This window comes from Anopheles bellator, chromosome 2 (assembly GCF_943735745.2).
Source record: "Anopheles bellator chromosome 2, idAnoBellAS_SP24_06.2, whole genome shotgun sequence".
NCBI classification, from domain to species: domain Eukaryota; kingdom Metazoa; phylum Arthropoda; class Insecta; order Diptera; family Culicidae; genus Anopheles; species Anopheles bellator.
Window position 1 is genome coordinate 81,512,271 of NC_071286.1, and position 17,078 is coordinate 81,529,348.

Consider the following 17,078-nt stretch of genomic DNA (forward strand, 5'->3'; position numbering starts at 1 on the left):
TCACGTGGCTTTGTGGGTAAATGAAAAGCAGGAATGCACTCCGAATCCACGATGAGAGCGGAGACCCTAGCGCTGGTTTCGGATTTCCTTTCAACACCCGGAAAATGCGCCTTCTGCAAAGACACGTTTGTTTCTTGCGTCGATCGGTGGCGTCGATCTTTTTAAACCCTTAAGCACCGCGCCGCCGGGGCGCTTAGACCAGACGCCAGCTGCATGTTGGACCGTTTTCTCATTCTTTCGATGCATTTTTCGATCGGAAGCAACACTTCGCCTGGTTGGAATATTCTTTGGAATCGGGAAAAGGAAGAGAAACACTTGACAACCGAAAATGGCCAAAACTCGAATCGATCTTCGTTCCCTTCGATACTCTAGTGAACAGAAAATAGCTGTATTTTTCACACCCTTTAGGAATTGTTAATAATTGTTGTTTCTACTCCTTACTCTATGTGCTTAGATCAGTGCACTGCCTGGGCCTCCCCTTGGTGCAACGAATTTGTCATTTCCGCTTTTTCATGGGTCACAATTTTTCCCTAACGTTGGAAACCGCCCCAAGAGAGAAAATGCACCACCCGACAGTGGTTTTTGGTTTCCGTTCCGCTTCAAATGATTTCACTGCACGCGTGACTCGTGCTCGGACCCTAATTACCCTCGAGTGAGACAGAACATGGGGCACGGGTCATTCTTGGTACACCACCGGCCCACCAGCGCCCGTATCCGGTATGCTGCTGAGTGAGCATTATGTTCCCAACGCAACTGTCCGATCATGTGAGTTACGATGGCCCCGTGCACTTTTCGGTCATCTAAACATTTTCCCTATCAACTTTGGCCGTTGCAGCGCAGGTGCGTTGTGTCACAGAACTGTGGAGTTCCTCGAAACATTCGCTCGGGAAACCTTTCACCCAAAACTCTGTTCCACGTTAAATATGGCATTTGTTCTAAAAGTTGTATAATTCGATTCGGCAGAGAACATCATGTAATGCGTCGTCATGCATCGAGTGAAGAGGAGTTCGATTTTCCCGCGATCGTAAAAACCATTTCCCTGATCCCCGTTTTTATTGTTTTTCAGCATTTATAGACAAACAAATTTCTCCAAAAAACGGGAACCGGGCGCACTGCATCAAGTTTCGTTTCATGTTCGCCGAGGGTGAAATGCTTTTCTCGGTTAATTGTAAATTTATGACGAACGCTGAAGCGCAAGGATGATAAAAAACGTGTGGCTCCCAGAGAGAGAGACAGGCTCCTCTGGCTTTAAAGTAGGGAACACATGACTCCAAACGATAAATTCTTTCAGGAGAATGTTGTTTTTTCCCTCGCGCTGATGATAAGGGTCCTCTTCTAATAATTAACGTCCATTGTCGTCTAGCACATATAGAAAACGGCACATATCGTGTTCTGGCGCCTCACATCATTTTTCTACAACATAAACTACGGCGGAACGCGCGGGCATCAACAAACACCGATCCACTAGCGTGCCGTGATCAATTTTAATCGGGCGTGGTGTCTCTATTTTAGACTAAATTTATGCATGACTGGTATGCTGTATGGGAAAATTGCTTTTTGCCACAACATCATCCACCAAGCCGAACATCGCTAATGGATCAATTATTAGTGCTGTGCCCAACAGTTCTCGTGCGTCGCGCCCCGTGACTAGCTTCTGTAGTTTTCAAACGCAGTTGGGTAGCATAATAGCACAATGCGGCGGCGGCACTACCTCTGTTGTTGTTCTGTGTTCCGTTGTTCAATCTAATCGTAGGTTCATATTGTTCAAACTTTTGGGTACAACACAATTTACTCTTCCAGTCAAGTGTAGGATTTTAATGCTCGATTTCCGCCATCAGTTTTCGAACCGGAAATTAGTTTGGGAACGTTATTGGGAATTTTTCAAGTATTTCTTTCCATTCGGCTCCAAAGTTTGCGGCACAGCGTTCTCTCGAAAGGTTTGCTGTCAGATGGTTTATGTCCTATCCAAGTATTAGCGTGTGCCCTCCTAACCACTTGCGCCCTGTTCCGATAATACGAACACATTACGACACATTGCTGTTGGGCTGTGTGGCCATCGAGAGGCGGCCTCTCCCGAGGGAGATGATTGCACACTTGCAACCCTCCCAATTTCGGTCGGTGCTCTGCATCTGCCCCCTCCGGAAAATGTGTGTCAAGGGAGGCGCCGGGAACCACAATTCCGTTTGCGTTGCCCTCGGGGCAAACCCAGGAGTGGTGTATCCATCCTACCGTAAGAAACGCATCTTCCGGCCCATAATCTCATTTCCACGATTTGGGAGCGATGATTAGATTTGCACATAAGCGAGGGGTGCCAACGATGCCGGGCCACAAGCTGTCGTTCCCGGAGAGTCCGTCATTTAATCACCATCAGACGAACCGAATCTTCTCCATACATGGAAAGGCACATAACGCCGAAGGAAAACAGAAGCCGGAATTGGGGGAAAAGTCACCCAAAAATCGCGCAGCAAGGGAAGCAAGTTTGGTTTTTGGCGGCTGGCTGGGTCGGAATTGCATAAAATGCTAATCTTTTCCGCCGCCCGTCCACGTGTTTGACCGCAAGGAGGGTTTCGAAAGGCTCGAGGAGAAATCACCCTACGGGCGGCAGCCAGAATATTAATTGTGAAAGCGCGCACGGCTCCGGCGCGAAAGTGAAGAAAATGTTGTTAAACTTTAATGACTCACTCGCTCTCTGCGGCGCTGGCCCGAGATACGATCCGTCTTTCCGAAGGGGATTTAAAACCTTATAAAATACATTTTCACTCAGAACGCCGCCGCACAGCGAGTCATATATTTCACTTTGCCTGTTAAACCGTGGAAAATTGAACCGCACCGAAAAGCGAATAAATAAAATTTCCTCTTTTCTAAAACGCCAATGCTGAAATGTTGTTGGTGGCGTACTGCTGCTCTCCTTACACAGAACGTTAACTTACGTCATGTTAAACGATTGCGCTCAAAAATTTAATCAACCTTCATCAATAAGCTGTCGTTCTAAGTGTCTCGTAAGTTCCATTGCCATCGGCACAAGGGATGACAAGAAATAATTTATTTCTTCCACTCTATACTCCTTTAAGAACATTCTTTTTTAAGCTACTTTAGTCGTTTCAATAAAGAAATTTACAGCATTGGGATTTGTTGAGGAGCTCAAATTTTATAGTAACAGAGCAGCTAGAGCCATGAATTAGATTCTTCCATCGAAGGGTCAGAAAACTAATTTCATCTTGGATTAATAATGAATTATTCAATTCGTACCGTGTGGGAGGTTGTGGGCCTCGAATCCTTTAACCAGAGGCACACAACAACAAACACATTTGTGACTGATTTTCATCAGCGAGAGCATCGGAGAGAGAGAATGTATCGATTTTTACCGGTAAAACTCTCCGTCGTTACCGGCAACCGGCTTTTTCGGGTTTGCCTCCCAAATAATGGGATACGAATTTTAATTAAATTTTCCAGCCCAATGCCGAAGCGAAGCAGCAGCGCTTCTTCAAGCCATCAGCACACCAGTTGGGTGTAAGTGTAGTTCCATCCCGGGAAATGAGGCTCTCATTCGAAAAGAAGTCACGTTTCTCGAGTGATAAAGATAACAGAAACATCAGGCTTCCAAAATGACAACAACCCAAGTCGATCCCAAGAAGAAGCGAGAGAGAGAGCACAAGGACACGTCTGCGAAGGCAATTTACTCTCTGTCGGTCGCGAAAGGGAAAGTTTTGAAAATGATGGCACTTTCATGGCCATTTTCTTGTTTAGAGTTTCCCGAGAAAAAAAAACGACGACGCCAAGTTACGACCAGTGTAAAAACCGAGCTAGAAGAAGGACGTTGAACCTTGGCGCGCGCACTCAGTTTTAGTCTCTCTGGGGTTGTCTGGAAAAGCAGGGAATTTGAAGGGGGAATTAAGTTCTAGTTTGGGGAGGTGGTTTGGTCCGCACGCAGGGGGTTGTTGTGTGTGCAGGTGGACGATGGAAGCAAGATTTATGGGGCACAGCAACCGTCAACAATGCTGAACAAATTATTGGGGTAGTATGTGGCTCTCTGGATGGTAAGCGGCCGCTTTTACCAACTTCTTCACTTGTTTCTGGGGTTTTATGGACGCTCTTAAAATGCAGGTCAAGTAAAAGAAAGAGCTCTGCTTTTTGTGCCCGATGTTGGTTGACTTCTCTCAGCCCTTTAGTGGGTCATGGACGTTTCCTTTCTTTTCGATGGCCCAAAAAGGCCGAAGCTTAGAATTAGTTATCTATGATTTATGATTATGAGAGGGAGCAAAAGTAGGGGGAGCATCAAATAAATGGCCTCTTCTTTTTTATGTTCCGTTTGTTTTTTGGTGGGGCAAACGGCCACTAATCTTTCTGTTTTCCGGATCGCTCTCCAGAGATATCCTTTATTGGTTGTTTGTTGCCGTTGTGTTGTCATGGAATGGCCTCTTCTTCGATCGTTACTGTTTCTTATGAGTGGTGGTAAGCTTAACTGGCAAATACGGAAGCCGTAGATTATGATGTGTGATGATCTGCGGCGATCAATCTAAAAATGAAAATTGTTCGAAGCCGCCATCAACACCACCATCAGCCAGAAGGGAGTTACTTTTCCAGTTCATGGCGAAGGAAGGATACGAATCTCTGGACCTGACCCGGCGGAACGGAGCTGAACTAAAGTTAGAATGCGCCGCGCCTCATGACGTTCTCAACACTTCACTGTGGTCGATCCATTTTTAACGATCGACTGACCGGACTCCTCCTGGTTGTGATTAATGTCGATCCAAGCCACGTCAAAGCTGTTTCAACGCTGTTTTGTCTCCCTGGGCACCTTCCAAACGAGGGATCGTACCTCTTCTCTAGAAAGGGTTCATTCCGGAGATCAGTCGGTTGCTTCCCCGTGTCCTACTGCCAGCCAGCCGATCCATCCATTTCGCGTTTGTTTATGTTATCGTAGTAAATTATTTTCACCAAAAAATTTACTTCAGCCGTTCAATCCGATTCTCGATTCCGTGTGACGGTGGGTGGTGGGTGATGCTGCAACATTTTCTTCCGTCTATTACACGGATCCGCTTCTCGTGGCGCCGCAGTCCAACCGACCGCCAAGGTTTAATGCAGTTTGGAGTATTTTTAGAAGCCTCCATTCTTTTCGACGATGGTCCATTACTCTCCCCGAGACTGGAAATGCGAAGGAGCATTTGGCTTCACACGACGTAGTGCCGCAGCTGCTACTACTTTCCTAGTGGCCCCCCCTCGGGACATGAATGGATGAAGCATTTTTAGTTTTCCATAAAACATCTCTTCTCCGGGTTGATTAGCATGCATCGCACACGGCTCTAAAGTGGTCGAAATTATGTCTTGTGCGTCACGAGGAATGCAGAAAAGTAGATTAATTTGTTGCGAAGATCCTCCTCCTCCTCAACTCGCGTTCTGATTTACGAGAGATTGATTTAAAAACCAAAACCGAAATAAAAAACTGGCGTGTGGCCATCATAAGCCGCGTGGCGGCGGTCGACTCGCGTGTTGCTCTGCAATAACTAATGTGTTTAACCGATACGCACGCCGCCCCGAGGCACATGTTTTCATGTGGTTTTCATATTCATGCCCACCATCATCATCGTCTTCGTAGAGGAGGAAGATGCTCTCTCGAGGGAACATCTGGTCGGGAATCGCATTAACAATCCAGAAGAGGATGCAGCTGCAGCACACAGTCGATCTCCGGTTGCAATCCGTTCGCTTCCGTGTGCTCTCCGTACTCTTTCCGAGCGACCAACATATTGTAAAAGGCACGCCAAATTGATGTTTGTTGAAGAACGGCACCCGCGAACCCCTGAAAAGCAAACAACGGAATCTGGACCACGGAATGCTGAGAAATGGGAGTTTGTAATTGAAGCGTTTTTTAATAGATTTCTGTGAGATGAAAATTCCCGCTTTGCTGTGTCCAATTTATGTCTCGTTTTTATCCCGCAGACATCGAACATTAATTACTTTTGTGCACAATCTCAGTTTGATCTTTACTCTATATCTTGGAACATGTTTTGAAAATTCTTTAATATTTCACTACTTGACTTCAGCCTGTAATTGGTCAATAGACACACACCTCCGTTCTAGATTCCCCAGAACCGAGAAACCCTTTGATTTTTCGTCCGGACGAACCCATCTGCTGGAAGCATCTTACGCTATGCTTTTATCGATACGTCTGGTTAGTATCACAAGTTTCACAGCGGCAGGAACGTAAGAAGTGCTGTTCCGGAGCCACTCTTTGACGAGAACCAAAACGGATCGATATCGACGTTTGTTGGAAAACAAACCACTAACGAACTTGGGGAACCTCAGCACCACCACCAACCAGTGGCCGGCCAGTGTTGGCTTCATTTAACCACGAGTAGCCGTGATCCTCCGGAGCCTCGCTCGCGTTGAGTTGGTGGCTGACATGCCTTTCCCTGCAAGCAACAAATATGTGTGCCGTGCGTCTCAAACCTCTCAAGTAGACCACCGATCGGGCATATTCCTGCCAGATAGTGGCCTGTATGTTTTTCTCTCCTACACATACATTTGCCCCGATCGTGCCCCCGTCGCTGCTGGACCACATTTTTTCTCGCGCATCGGTGTCCGGTGTCAGGAAAACATATTCTGACGGCTCAAGTGGTGCGCAGAGAAACAGATAACGTTACATCACACCCCGAGGGGGGTGGCAACCGCAATTCTTAGGCGAAGACAAGATTTGAAAAATCATCACCACCGTTTCGGGACCACCCAGGCACATGTTTGTAAACGGCCGACAAAATCGGTTTATTACTCCGTTTCTTATTCAGCAATAATTTTGTAGCAAAATGTGTCTCAATAGTTCTTTGGTTAATGACGGACGTTCGCTGACAGACACCGTCAGTGACCCCACGCGTGTCATCGTGATGATGATCATTGTGTTTTGGCTCTTTCGTCACTGTGCCTGTGCCCCACAATGCATGAATATGTTAAACATGCAACTAACCATCGCGGTCACGCTCTTATGGAAGTCGCGCCCTGACCACGTTTTGTTGCCGAACAATGCTCAACACGAAATAAGAAGGCCCCAAATGAAGTCAATTGATTGTCGCTGGGTCCATTCACGTTCCATCGATTGTGCGCTTGGAAAAGAGTATTTTCACGGTCACGGCCGGGCTTTGAATGGCGTTCTGTGAATATGTTCATGAATTTCCACGAAAAAAAATAAAAACATTTTGGATACTTGGAAAAAGGTTCTTTGGGTACTCTCGCAACATACTTTTCTTTTATCTCTTTTCAGAATGGGATAAAAAATCACAAACGATAGCCAAAAATGCCGTGTATTTTTCACGCCGTTTTTCTTTCCAGAACGGCGAGCACTCTTCCGAAGCGCTCGTCGCGAATCAAAGTGCCGTGAAATGAAGTGTCACATTATGGACCTTTTTTGCTTGCCCTTTTTTCCTCTCTCTGTGTCCAGGATCCAGGAGTTTTTGCGTGGCACTTGTCGTTAACCTTTATTAACCCCCGGCCTCGGCTGTGACCTTCAGTAGTCCTACTATCGATTTTCCGGTTGAGGGTCTCCGCTGTGCCTGTTCAGCGCAACAAATGGTGTGACTTCTGGCAGTATTGACCATATCTCCCCGAAAGGATTCGGTTTGCCATTATTTAGCGCCACGGTTCGAGTGTCGCTTCCGAACGAAATCACTTTACAGATTTTAAATACGCATCACGATGGGGGAGAAGGCAGTGCTAAAATTGGCTTAAATGTGCCGTTCTTAATCGCTGATTTAAATCCGACATTCAATTTTCCCGGGGGCTGGCGCCGTCGTGTGCTACTGCTGTTGTGCCTGTCTGTTCTGGAAAGTGTCGGAGATGTGGTCGACGGAGTTGCGCCACCACCCAACCGAGCGTAATAAATTCATTTCCATTTTCCAACCAACGAGGAAGGTGGTGAGCGAATGAGCAATAGATAACGATCATGGCGCGATTTTTTTTTTGGTTCAAAATGTGAACTTTCATTGTGCGAGATTTAATTACATCCCTGACACATGAACACTCCACTTCCACTTCGCAGGAAAGGAACAGTAAATGGATGCCAAAAGATTGAAGTCTGCGCCCATACATTCGTGGCGGCGCCATCATGATAAACGATCTTCGAGAGAGGTCGTTCGTCCAGGCGCTTGATGACTAATTATGGTTGATATATGGAGTAACCAAAGGGGCCCATCACCCAAGTTTAATGGCACCGTAGTGAACCCAAGACTATGCGGAGTCAATCGGGGCGAGTAAAGAAAAGGATGTCCACAGTCGGTTCGGATAATGAGTTTATTGTTGAAGACTTTCGGAGGGACCTCATTAAATACGTTGGCTTATGATTTGATAATGCTGTCGCGTAACTTTTCCCAAAGTACTCTTACCATAGACAGAATCGAGATTATTTGGGACACTGTCGTCTGATTGATGGTGGCCCGAAATGAAGTGTCACTTTTTCCTTAAGTTGATACAAATCAAAGAACATGCTGAAAAATTAATTAAAATGATTAATGATCGATCGGTCGCCTCCCAGATGACACTTGCTGGCCACAGTTTGCTTCACGTCTTTGTTGATCCTTTTGTCTCCGCTGGCAATTAGCTTAATTCGGAGTCGGTCCGAGGCCATCCCAAAAATGGGTGGCATTTTTCGCCATTTGTTGAAAGGCCGTCGCCGCGTTTCTAACGCGGGAGAAAGTGCACCATGTGCGTCTATCATTATTGATCTTAAATGATATTAATTTTATGGCTTAGTTAAGACCTCCATGCTGCGTCCTTCGCTAATACGCAAAAGCCGCCCCGAAGTTTTCGAGGGTTGGTACCCCTTGCTGCCTGTGTCGGCTAGAGGCATTTGCTTTTATGTGCAGGTCTCTGAGGATTGTTGAAACACATCTGCCAAACACAGCGTTAGATAATGGATTGGTTGGTGCGGGCGTGAAATTGTCTGCGAAAGGCACTTGCCTGAGCCATCGTTGAGATTAAACCTTCCCCCCCCCCCGGGGGGGGGATGCTTTTAGTGAATTATTCGTAATACCTTCCATTTTATGGGCTATATTTTTGGAAAGGTAGAAATATTGCACAAACTAACTTTATCTTTTTTTCCAACCATTGAACTCATTATAATCGTATGCATCGAAATAACATTAATATTCTGTTCATTTTCGTATCCTTCGCAGAGTGCGCAACAAACCAAGGCCCTAACCGATCGCAACATGAGCCCCGGTGGGCATCCGACCTATGGGTCGGGTGCGCTGAAAACGCTCCTCTGTGTTCTGCTCCTGTCCCGCTCGGTTGTCCTGCACGCCCGGGCCCAGCAGACCCAACCACAGCAACAATCGAACAATGATGCCACGCGCTACAGCAGTAACAACCCGCAGAGTAACCCGTTCGGGCGACAGTACGACAATCCACCGTTTCAAAGCGGCGGCCAGTACGATCCGAATACGTCGTCCCGGCAGAACCAAGGCTTCGGAAGTGGTGCTGGTGGCCTACCGCCAACATCCGGTACGAACTATCAGCCCAACTACTACAACGGCAACAACAACTTCAACAACCGCGACTCGAACAGCATCGACAACCGGTTCGATCCGGAGAACCGGAACAACGTGATCTTCCAGTCGACCACCCCGCGCGACTACTTCTTCAACAACCGCCAAACGACGACCCGGCCGCGCGTCAGCTTCAACCGCAACCCGCTGGTCAAGGATTACGGTGCCGGTAATCAGTTCTCGCGTGGCATCACGTACTTCATCGTCGCCTCGAAGATGGTGCGCCCCGGACAAGTGTACAAGGTGTCCGTGTCGGTGCTGGAGTCCCGGCTGCCGATCAGCATCCGGGCCAGTATTTCGCGGGACGGCGTGGAGATGAGCAGCGAGACGAAACCGATCACACCGGGAGTGCCGGAGTCACTGCTGATGCGAGTCCCGCCGACCAGCGTGGTGGGCGAGTACAAGCTGCGGGTCGAGGGTTCGCACGACAAGAACTTTGGCGGTTACGTGTTCGCCAACGAGACGAAGCTGATCTTCTCCCAGCGCTCGATGACGATCTTCGTGCAGACGGACAAACCGGTGTACATGCAGGGGGAAACGGTGCGATTCCGGGCCATTCCCATCACGACCGAGCTGAAGGGTTTCGATAGGGAGATGGACGTGTACATGCTCGACCCGAACGAACACATCATGCGCCGCTGGTTGTCACGGCAGTCGAACCAGGGTTCGGTTAGCTTGCAGTATCAGCTATCCGATCAGCCGGTGTTCGGTGATTGGACGGTACGGATCCAGGCGCAGGGTCAAACGGAGGAGGCCGTCTTCAGCGTCGAGGAGTACTACCAGACCCGGTTCGAGGTGAACGTCACGATGCCGGCTTTCTTCTTCAACACCCAGCGCTACGTGCATGGGCGCATTATGGCCAACTTTACGAACGGTACACCGGTGAAGGGTAATCTGACGCTGAAGGCTACGATCCGACCGATCGGTTGGTTCAACCCGCAGGCCATCAATCAGATGCACCGCGTAGGCAATCTGGGTCGCTTGACGAACCTTGCCAGCCAGAACGTGCCGTACTATCTGCAGAAATCGAACCCCGACCTGCTGTACAACAATCCCCAGAATACCTTCACGAGCACGGTGAACCGTGACCAGGCTGGCGGGATCAGTGGGTATGAGACTAACCAGAACTACGACGGTGGGCGCTATCCTACGTCGTCGTCATCCGGTAGCTTCCAGGATTCGTACGTCATCGAGCGGCACCTAAACTTCGACGAAGAGTGGCCCTTCTGGGTGAAGAAACCGATCGAAACGGACGCCCAGTGGGACTCGTGGACCAACACGTACCGGGAAAGCTTGCCGTTTTTGCGCTACTTCAACGGTACCTACCATTTCCGGTTCCCGATGTCCGAATTGGCCCAGCTCGTTCCCAATCTGTCCGGTATGGAGATTCTGTTCACGGCGCGCGTCGGGGAGCGGTTCTACGACGAGGTCGTGGAAGGTTACGCCCTGACCCGCGTCTACAACTCGTCGATCCGTATCGCGTTCCTTGGCGATTCACCTCAGGTTGGTTGCGATCAGCACGCGACTTTTTGTTGGCCACGGCCACTGAAACCCTTTTTTTCTTTTAGGTCTTCAAACCATCGATGCCATTCACCGTGTATTTGATCGCGGAATATCACGACGGATCACCGCTGCCACTGAGTATGTACAACCCGGGCCGGATGGAGGTTTCGGGTTCGATCGACAGCCGCGCATCGGGTGGACGGAACACACTGGAACCACGGCTCCTGCACATGTCGGAAAAGGCGGGCGTTTGGGAGATGAAGATCGACATCCGCAACGATCTGAACCTCGAAAATACGAAGCAAACGACGGAGTTTCTGAACGAAATTCAATCGATGCGCCTGACTGCGACCTACGAAGATCCGTTCGGGGAGCGGGCGACCACCGAGCTGCTGCTGCTGTCCCACTTTTCGCCCAAGAACCACAACATCAAGGTGTACACGAGCACCACCGATCCGAAGGTGGGCGAGTACATAACGCTGCACGTGCAGAGCAACTTCTACCTGAAGGCGTTCGACTATCTGGTCATGTCGAAGGGCATCATTCTGATCACGGGGCACGAGAACATGGACGGTGGCGTGAAGACGATGTCGATTACGCTCAGCGCAGAAATGGCACCGGCGGCCACGATCGTCGTGTGGCACATTGGCCGATACGGTAAGCTGCTGGCCGACAGTCTGACTTTCCCGGTGAACGGGATCTCGCGCAACAACTTCACCGTGTACATCAACAACCGGAAGGCGCGCACCGGCGAGAAGGTGGAGGTGGCAATCTACGGCGAACCCGGCTCGTACGTCGGTCTGTCCGGTATCGACAACGCGTTCTACACGATGCAGGCCGGAAACGAGCTGACGTACGCGAACGTCATCTCGAAGATGCTCTCGTTCGACGAGCACACCAACGGAACGTTCAAGAAAACGTGGATGTCACACGAGGGCGATCCGGACGAGCTGGTGTACTACCCGGCGTCGACCTTCGGTATTGATGCGAACCGGACATTCGAATACGCGGGCCTGATCGTGTTCACCGACGGTATTGTTCCGTTGCGTCCGTCCGCCTGCGATCGTACACTCAACTATAGCGAGTGCCTTAACGGGCGGTGCTACCGGAATGACAAACGGTGCGATGGTTACATGGACTGTGAGGATGGTACGGATGAGGCCGGGTGCCACATGCGCAACGAAACGCAGCTGCTCGAGTTCCGCAAGTACCGCTTCAACCGTATCCTGCGCCAGTACCAGAACGTGTGGGTCTGGAAGGACGTCAACATCGGGCCGCACGGAAGGTACATCTTCAACCTGGAGGTTCCGAAAACTCCGGCCCTGTGGTCGGTGTCGGCGTTCGGTATTAGTGGGACGCGCGGTTTCGGAATGATCCGGCGGCCGATCGAGTACGTCGGCATTCAGCCGTTCTTCATCAACGTCGAAATGCCGACCAAGTGTCACCAGGGCGAACAGGTCGGTATCCGTGTGGCCGTGTTCAACTATCAAACGGTGGACATCGAGGCCACGGTCGTACTGCACAGCTCACCCGACTACAAGTTCGTGCACGTCGAAGAGGACGGTATCGTGCGATCGTACAACCCCCGGACCTCGTACGGAGAGCATCAGTTCTACATCTACCTGAACGCACAGGATTCCGCCAACGTGTACCTCCCGATCGTACCGACGCGGCTCGGTGAGATTGAGGTTACGATCCACGCTTCCACGTTGCTCGGGGCATCGCAAATCAGCCGCCAAATTACGGTCGAAGCGGACGGGCTGCCCCAGTACCGGCACCAGTCGATTTTGCTCGATCTCCGCAACCGTGCCTACCTGGTGCAGTTCATGCACGTCAACGTCACCGAAACACCGATCATTCCGTACGAAATCGATCGCTACTATGTGTTCGGTTCGAACAAGGCCCGCATTTCCGTGGTGGGCGACGTTGTCGGAGCGATCTTCCCGACGATGCCGATCAACACGACGTCCCTGCTGACGCTGCCGATGGATGCGGCCGAGCAGAACATGTTCAGCTTCGCGGCCAACTTTTACACGATCAAGTACATGCGCGCCAGTACGCTGCGGGACAAGAAAACGGAACGGGATGCGTTCCACTTCATGAACATCCTCTACCAGCGCCAGCTCAGCTACCTGATGGAGGACGGCGCGTTTTCGTTGTTCCGTGCGGACTGGAACCAATCGGCCCCGTCCGTGTGGCTGACGGCGTACTGTGCGCAGGTGTTCGGCGAGATGGCCGGCCAGTACGAGTACGAGAACTTTATCTTCATCGACCCGACGATGATCCAGAAGAACATGCGCTGGCTGCTGCGCCACCAGAAGGAGGACGGTTCGTTCTGGGAGGTGTCGTGGATGCCCGATCGAAAGGCTAACCATTCCGGATTTTTCTCCCGCAACGAGCTGGTTCGCGAGAAGAACATTACGCTGACGGCGCACGTTTTGATTACACTGACCACGGTTACGCTTCCATCGGGGGTAGGTTGTTTAGCGGGAGCTGTACTTTTTGGGCGTTAGCTTAAATTCCTTATTTATGATTACAGAAATTGGCCTCCAGAGTGGCGCTGGCACAGCAACGGGCGGTACAGTACTTGCAGAGGAACGTAGCATCGATTAAGGATGCCGGTTCGACGTACGAAATCGCGATCGTCGCGTACGCCCTTATGATAGCGAAGGCACCGAAGGCGGAAGCCGCTTTTACGATGCTATCGTTCAAGATGAGATCGATCGGTAAGCAAGAAACGGGCGGCCATATCGTTGAAGCGTGTTTTCTATTAATTCGTCCTTCTTTCACGTAGGTGAATTCAATTACTGGGGCGAAGAGGAAGTGCCATTGCCGCCGACAAAGCTGGAAAATCAGCGTTACTTCTCGTTGCCCCGCTTGCCGTACAAATACGACTCGCTGAACATCCAGGCTACGGCTTACGCGTTGCTCACGTTCGTCTCGCGCCAGGAACTGCACGTCGATCCGATTGTGGCGTGGCTGAACGCTCAGCGGTTGATGGACGGTGGATGGGCTTCCAGTCAGGATACGGGTCTGGCGATGAAAGCTCTCACGGAGTACAGCACCCGAAACCGCGTTTCCAACGTGACGCAGCTCGCCATCAAGGTGGAAGCCACATCGTTGCCCGGTGAAACGAGACACCTGCACATCACGAGAAAGACCCTCGCCCAGCAGCAACATTTGGAAGTTCCCAACGCTTGGGGTACGGTGCGAGTAGAGGCCACCGGTGTTGGTTACGCCATATTGCAAATGCACGTTCAGTACTCGGTCGACACGTACAAATTCCAAACGCAACCACCAGTTCCGGCGTTCGATCTCACTACCCGCACGATCTTCCACGGCAGGAATCAGTCGCACATTAGCTACGTCATTTGCCAGAGGTAAGCGTGGCCGAGATAGCCGATACCAGATCTATCTACAAATTATTACAACTCTCTGAACAGATGGACCAACACAGCCGAATCGATACGCTCGGGAATGGCGGTGCTGGATGTGGCCGTACCGACCGGCTACATGATCCAGCAGCAGAAACTCGACTCGTACATCCTCAGCCAACGTGTCCGCAACCTGCAGCGCGCCCGTTACCAGGAACGGAAGGTGCTCTTCTACTTCGACTACGTGAGTGATGGCAATTTGTTAAAGTAGAAGAATGGCGAGCTAAATCTTTGTCTGTTATTACACTCTCTCTAGCTGGACGATGAATATGTTTGCGTAAACTTCACGCTGGAACGCTGGATGCCGGTAGCCAACATGTCCCGCTATCTTCCGATCCGTGTTTACGACTACTACGCACCAGGTATGTTCCACAAACCAAGTTCTACGATTTTTAGAGATATTTTAATTTTATTTTTCAACCAATCTCCCATCAGAACGCTTCAACGAAACGATCTTCGACTCGCTGCAAACCTATCTGCTGAACATTTGTGAAGTCTGCGGTAGCTCCCAGTGTCCGTACTGTTCGATCTACAATCTTGCCACCCGGTCGCCCGTTTCGATCGCACTGATGCTGCTGACCGGGCTCGTTATCGTTGCCCGGCACTATCGAATAGTGCATCCAAACAGTTGGATTTTCTGGCACGACTAAATGCGTGAAGCACGCAGCCTTACCGCTAGACCGCGCGTGCACCCACCGAAAAGACCCGTGGTGTGACCCGTGGTGAAAAGACGTGTAAAGAACACTTTTGGGAGGTAAGAACAAAAATCGTATTTGGTGTGCTTTTCGTTTCACTTTATGAGCAATATAATTCGTCCGCGAATGCGTTCCACAGAAGCTTGACCAGTGGAGCGTCTGTAAATACTATTATTTTGCCGTTTTTTTAAACAATGTCCAAAAAGAATCCTACGGAATCTCTTGGCAAGAATCTTCAATGAAGTGCTAGCGCAGACACTAGGAAACGGTCGAAACATACTTTGAAAAGCATCTGAATTAACTCTAGGCTCTAGGATTACTGTGAACTTTGTTGCGTCCGTTTTTTATGTATTACTTTTTTCGTCCATTTTTTATAATCAAGAACCTCGGATGAGGATAGAAGGAGAAAGTTTTGCATGCACCGATGCGCTCATGCCAGCCACGTATAAAGCAGTTGAAGCAGAGAAGGATCTCTGCAGGATCTAATTTTAGGGAATGAAGAAACGAATCCAGGATCATTCGTGAGAGACACTTTATATGGCGAACAATTGCAAACCCATCACCATTAGAAGAATATGAACCCATTTTCGAACCACAGACGCGCCCGTCAAAGACTAGAATTTAAGACGAAAGGCGAGTGACAAAGAAAGAAATGTATGATGCTAGCTAATATTTTTTGTGAATCTTTTGTAGGTTCTGCTTAACACTTTTTTCACATTATTTGACATCATTCTCTTTTTGTCTGTACATCATCTGCCAGTACTGGACCGTTTTCTTTAAATTTACTTTCCGCGCCACACTCTCGTTTTAGTATCTAAGTTCCACCATCTTAAAAAAAATCGAGTAAAGATTAGCGAATCTCGAAGCAAAGCAAAAGGCCGTCCATTATGATTCTGGTCATAAATAAATCGTTCCACGTTCTCGATTTACCTATTTCTTAATTTTATATCTTTTTAATTTCGTTTTTTATTACACGCGTTTACATGTTTAGTATTGAAGTAGGTTGAAATATTGTGGCGTAAAGTGAAGCAGAGTGGAAATCAAGTTAAATAATTGTCCTGCAATGATTCATAACGAGAACTACGTATGTGTGTTCAGTCGAAGAGCCTAAACAAGCACTCAGGTGAACTCAGGAGGAGAATGAAAATCTTCTTTCGATGAGCCAGCAGATTGTGTAGTGGTGGTGCTGTATTAGCCAATTTGCGAAAGCACGAAGAGAAATATTTACGAACGAATGATACAAATTGTTAAGGTGCCTTAGCGTCGTGCTCATTACACCAAGACCTCCGACCTCTGAGATCCCTCAGGAGGAGTATTTTTGAAGAACAGATAAAGTGGTTCTAATAATCGTGTAATAATCAACCCGGAAACGGAACCACACGTGTCCAGGTTAGGATGAATTTTTGAAAAGCATTTTTCTTTCAGTAAGCCGCGCAGTTACTACCATCACCAAATGGTGCACATAGAAATCGTAGCAAGCATTTGCGTTCATATCATCGCGGAAAAAAGTATTAACGATCGAAGTGAATTTTTCGTCAACAATGAAATTGTGAGTTAATCGTCAATGGAAAAACGTGTAAACCGAGCGAAAATAAACGAAAACGTTGCTCTATTGAGGAAATTTGTAATTATTTTTGTGTGTTTTAAAGCAACGTGACAAGCTTTTGAACTGAACGAACGAATGGGTGAAAAATGGTCATATCCTTATAATGTAAGTCAAAATACTTAACAATCAGCGCTGATGATGAGTTTACAGATCTACAGCTATTCCATAATAGCTCCATAATCGTCTTACAGCATGAATTTTTTACACAACATTTAAGACCTCTGCCGTTCCTCTTTTTGGAACTATCGTTTTAAATGATGGCATGATGGCGCTTCGTAAAAGTGGGAGAAATAACCGGTTAAGTAAAGGT

The 17,078-nt window shown here is 48.8% G+C and overlaps 1 protein-coding gene across 1 annotated transcript; it reads left to right on the forward strand.

The window, feature by feature from the left end:
* Nucleotides 1-738: 738 nt before the first annotated feature.
* LOC131208174 (CD109 antigen) lies at nt 739-16,717 on the forward strand. The gene is made up of 8 exons (XM_058200825.1): nt 739-765; nt 9,159-11,033; nt 11,099-13,507; nt 13,573-13,759; nt 13,828-14,413; nt 14,477-14,651; nt 14,724-14,829; nt 14,903-16,717. Exons 1-8 carry the CDS (start codon nt 739-741, stop codon nt 15,115-15,117), a joined length of 5,580 nt encoding a protein of 1,859 aa, XP_058056808.1. The 3' UTR covers nt 15,118-16,717.
* The last annotated feature ends 361 nt before the right edge of the window (nt 16,718-17,078 follow it).

Coding starts and splice junctions, on each gene's coding strand:
- LOC131208174 (XM_058200825.1), top strand. CDS start 739: ATGTTCCCAACGCAACTGTCCGATCAT. Junction 13,760..13,827: donor GTTCAAGATGAGATCGATCG/GTAAGCAAGAAA, acceptor TCTTTCACGTAG/GTGAATTCAATTACTGGGGC. Junction 14,652..14,723: donor TGCTCTTCTACTTCGACTAC/GTGAGTGATGGC, acceptor CACTCTCTCTAG/CTGGACGATGAATATGTTTG.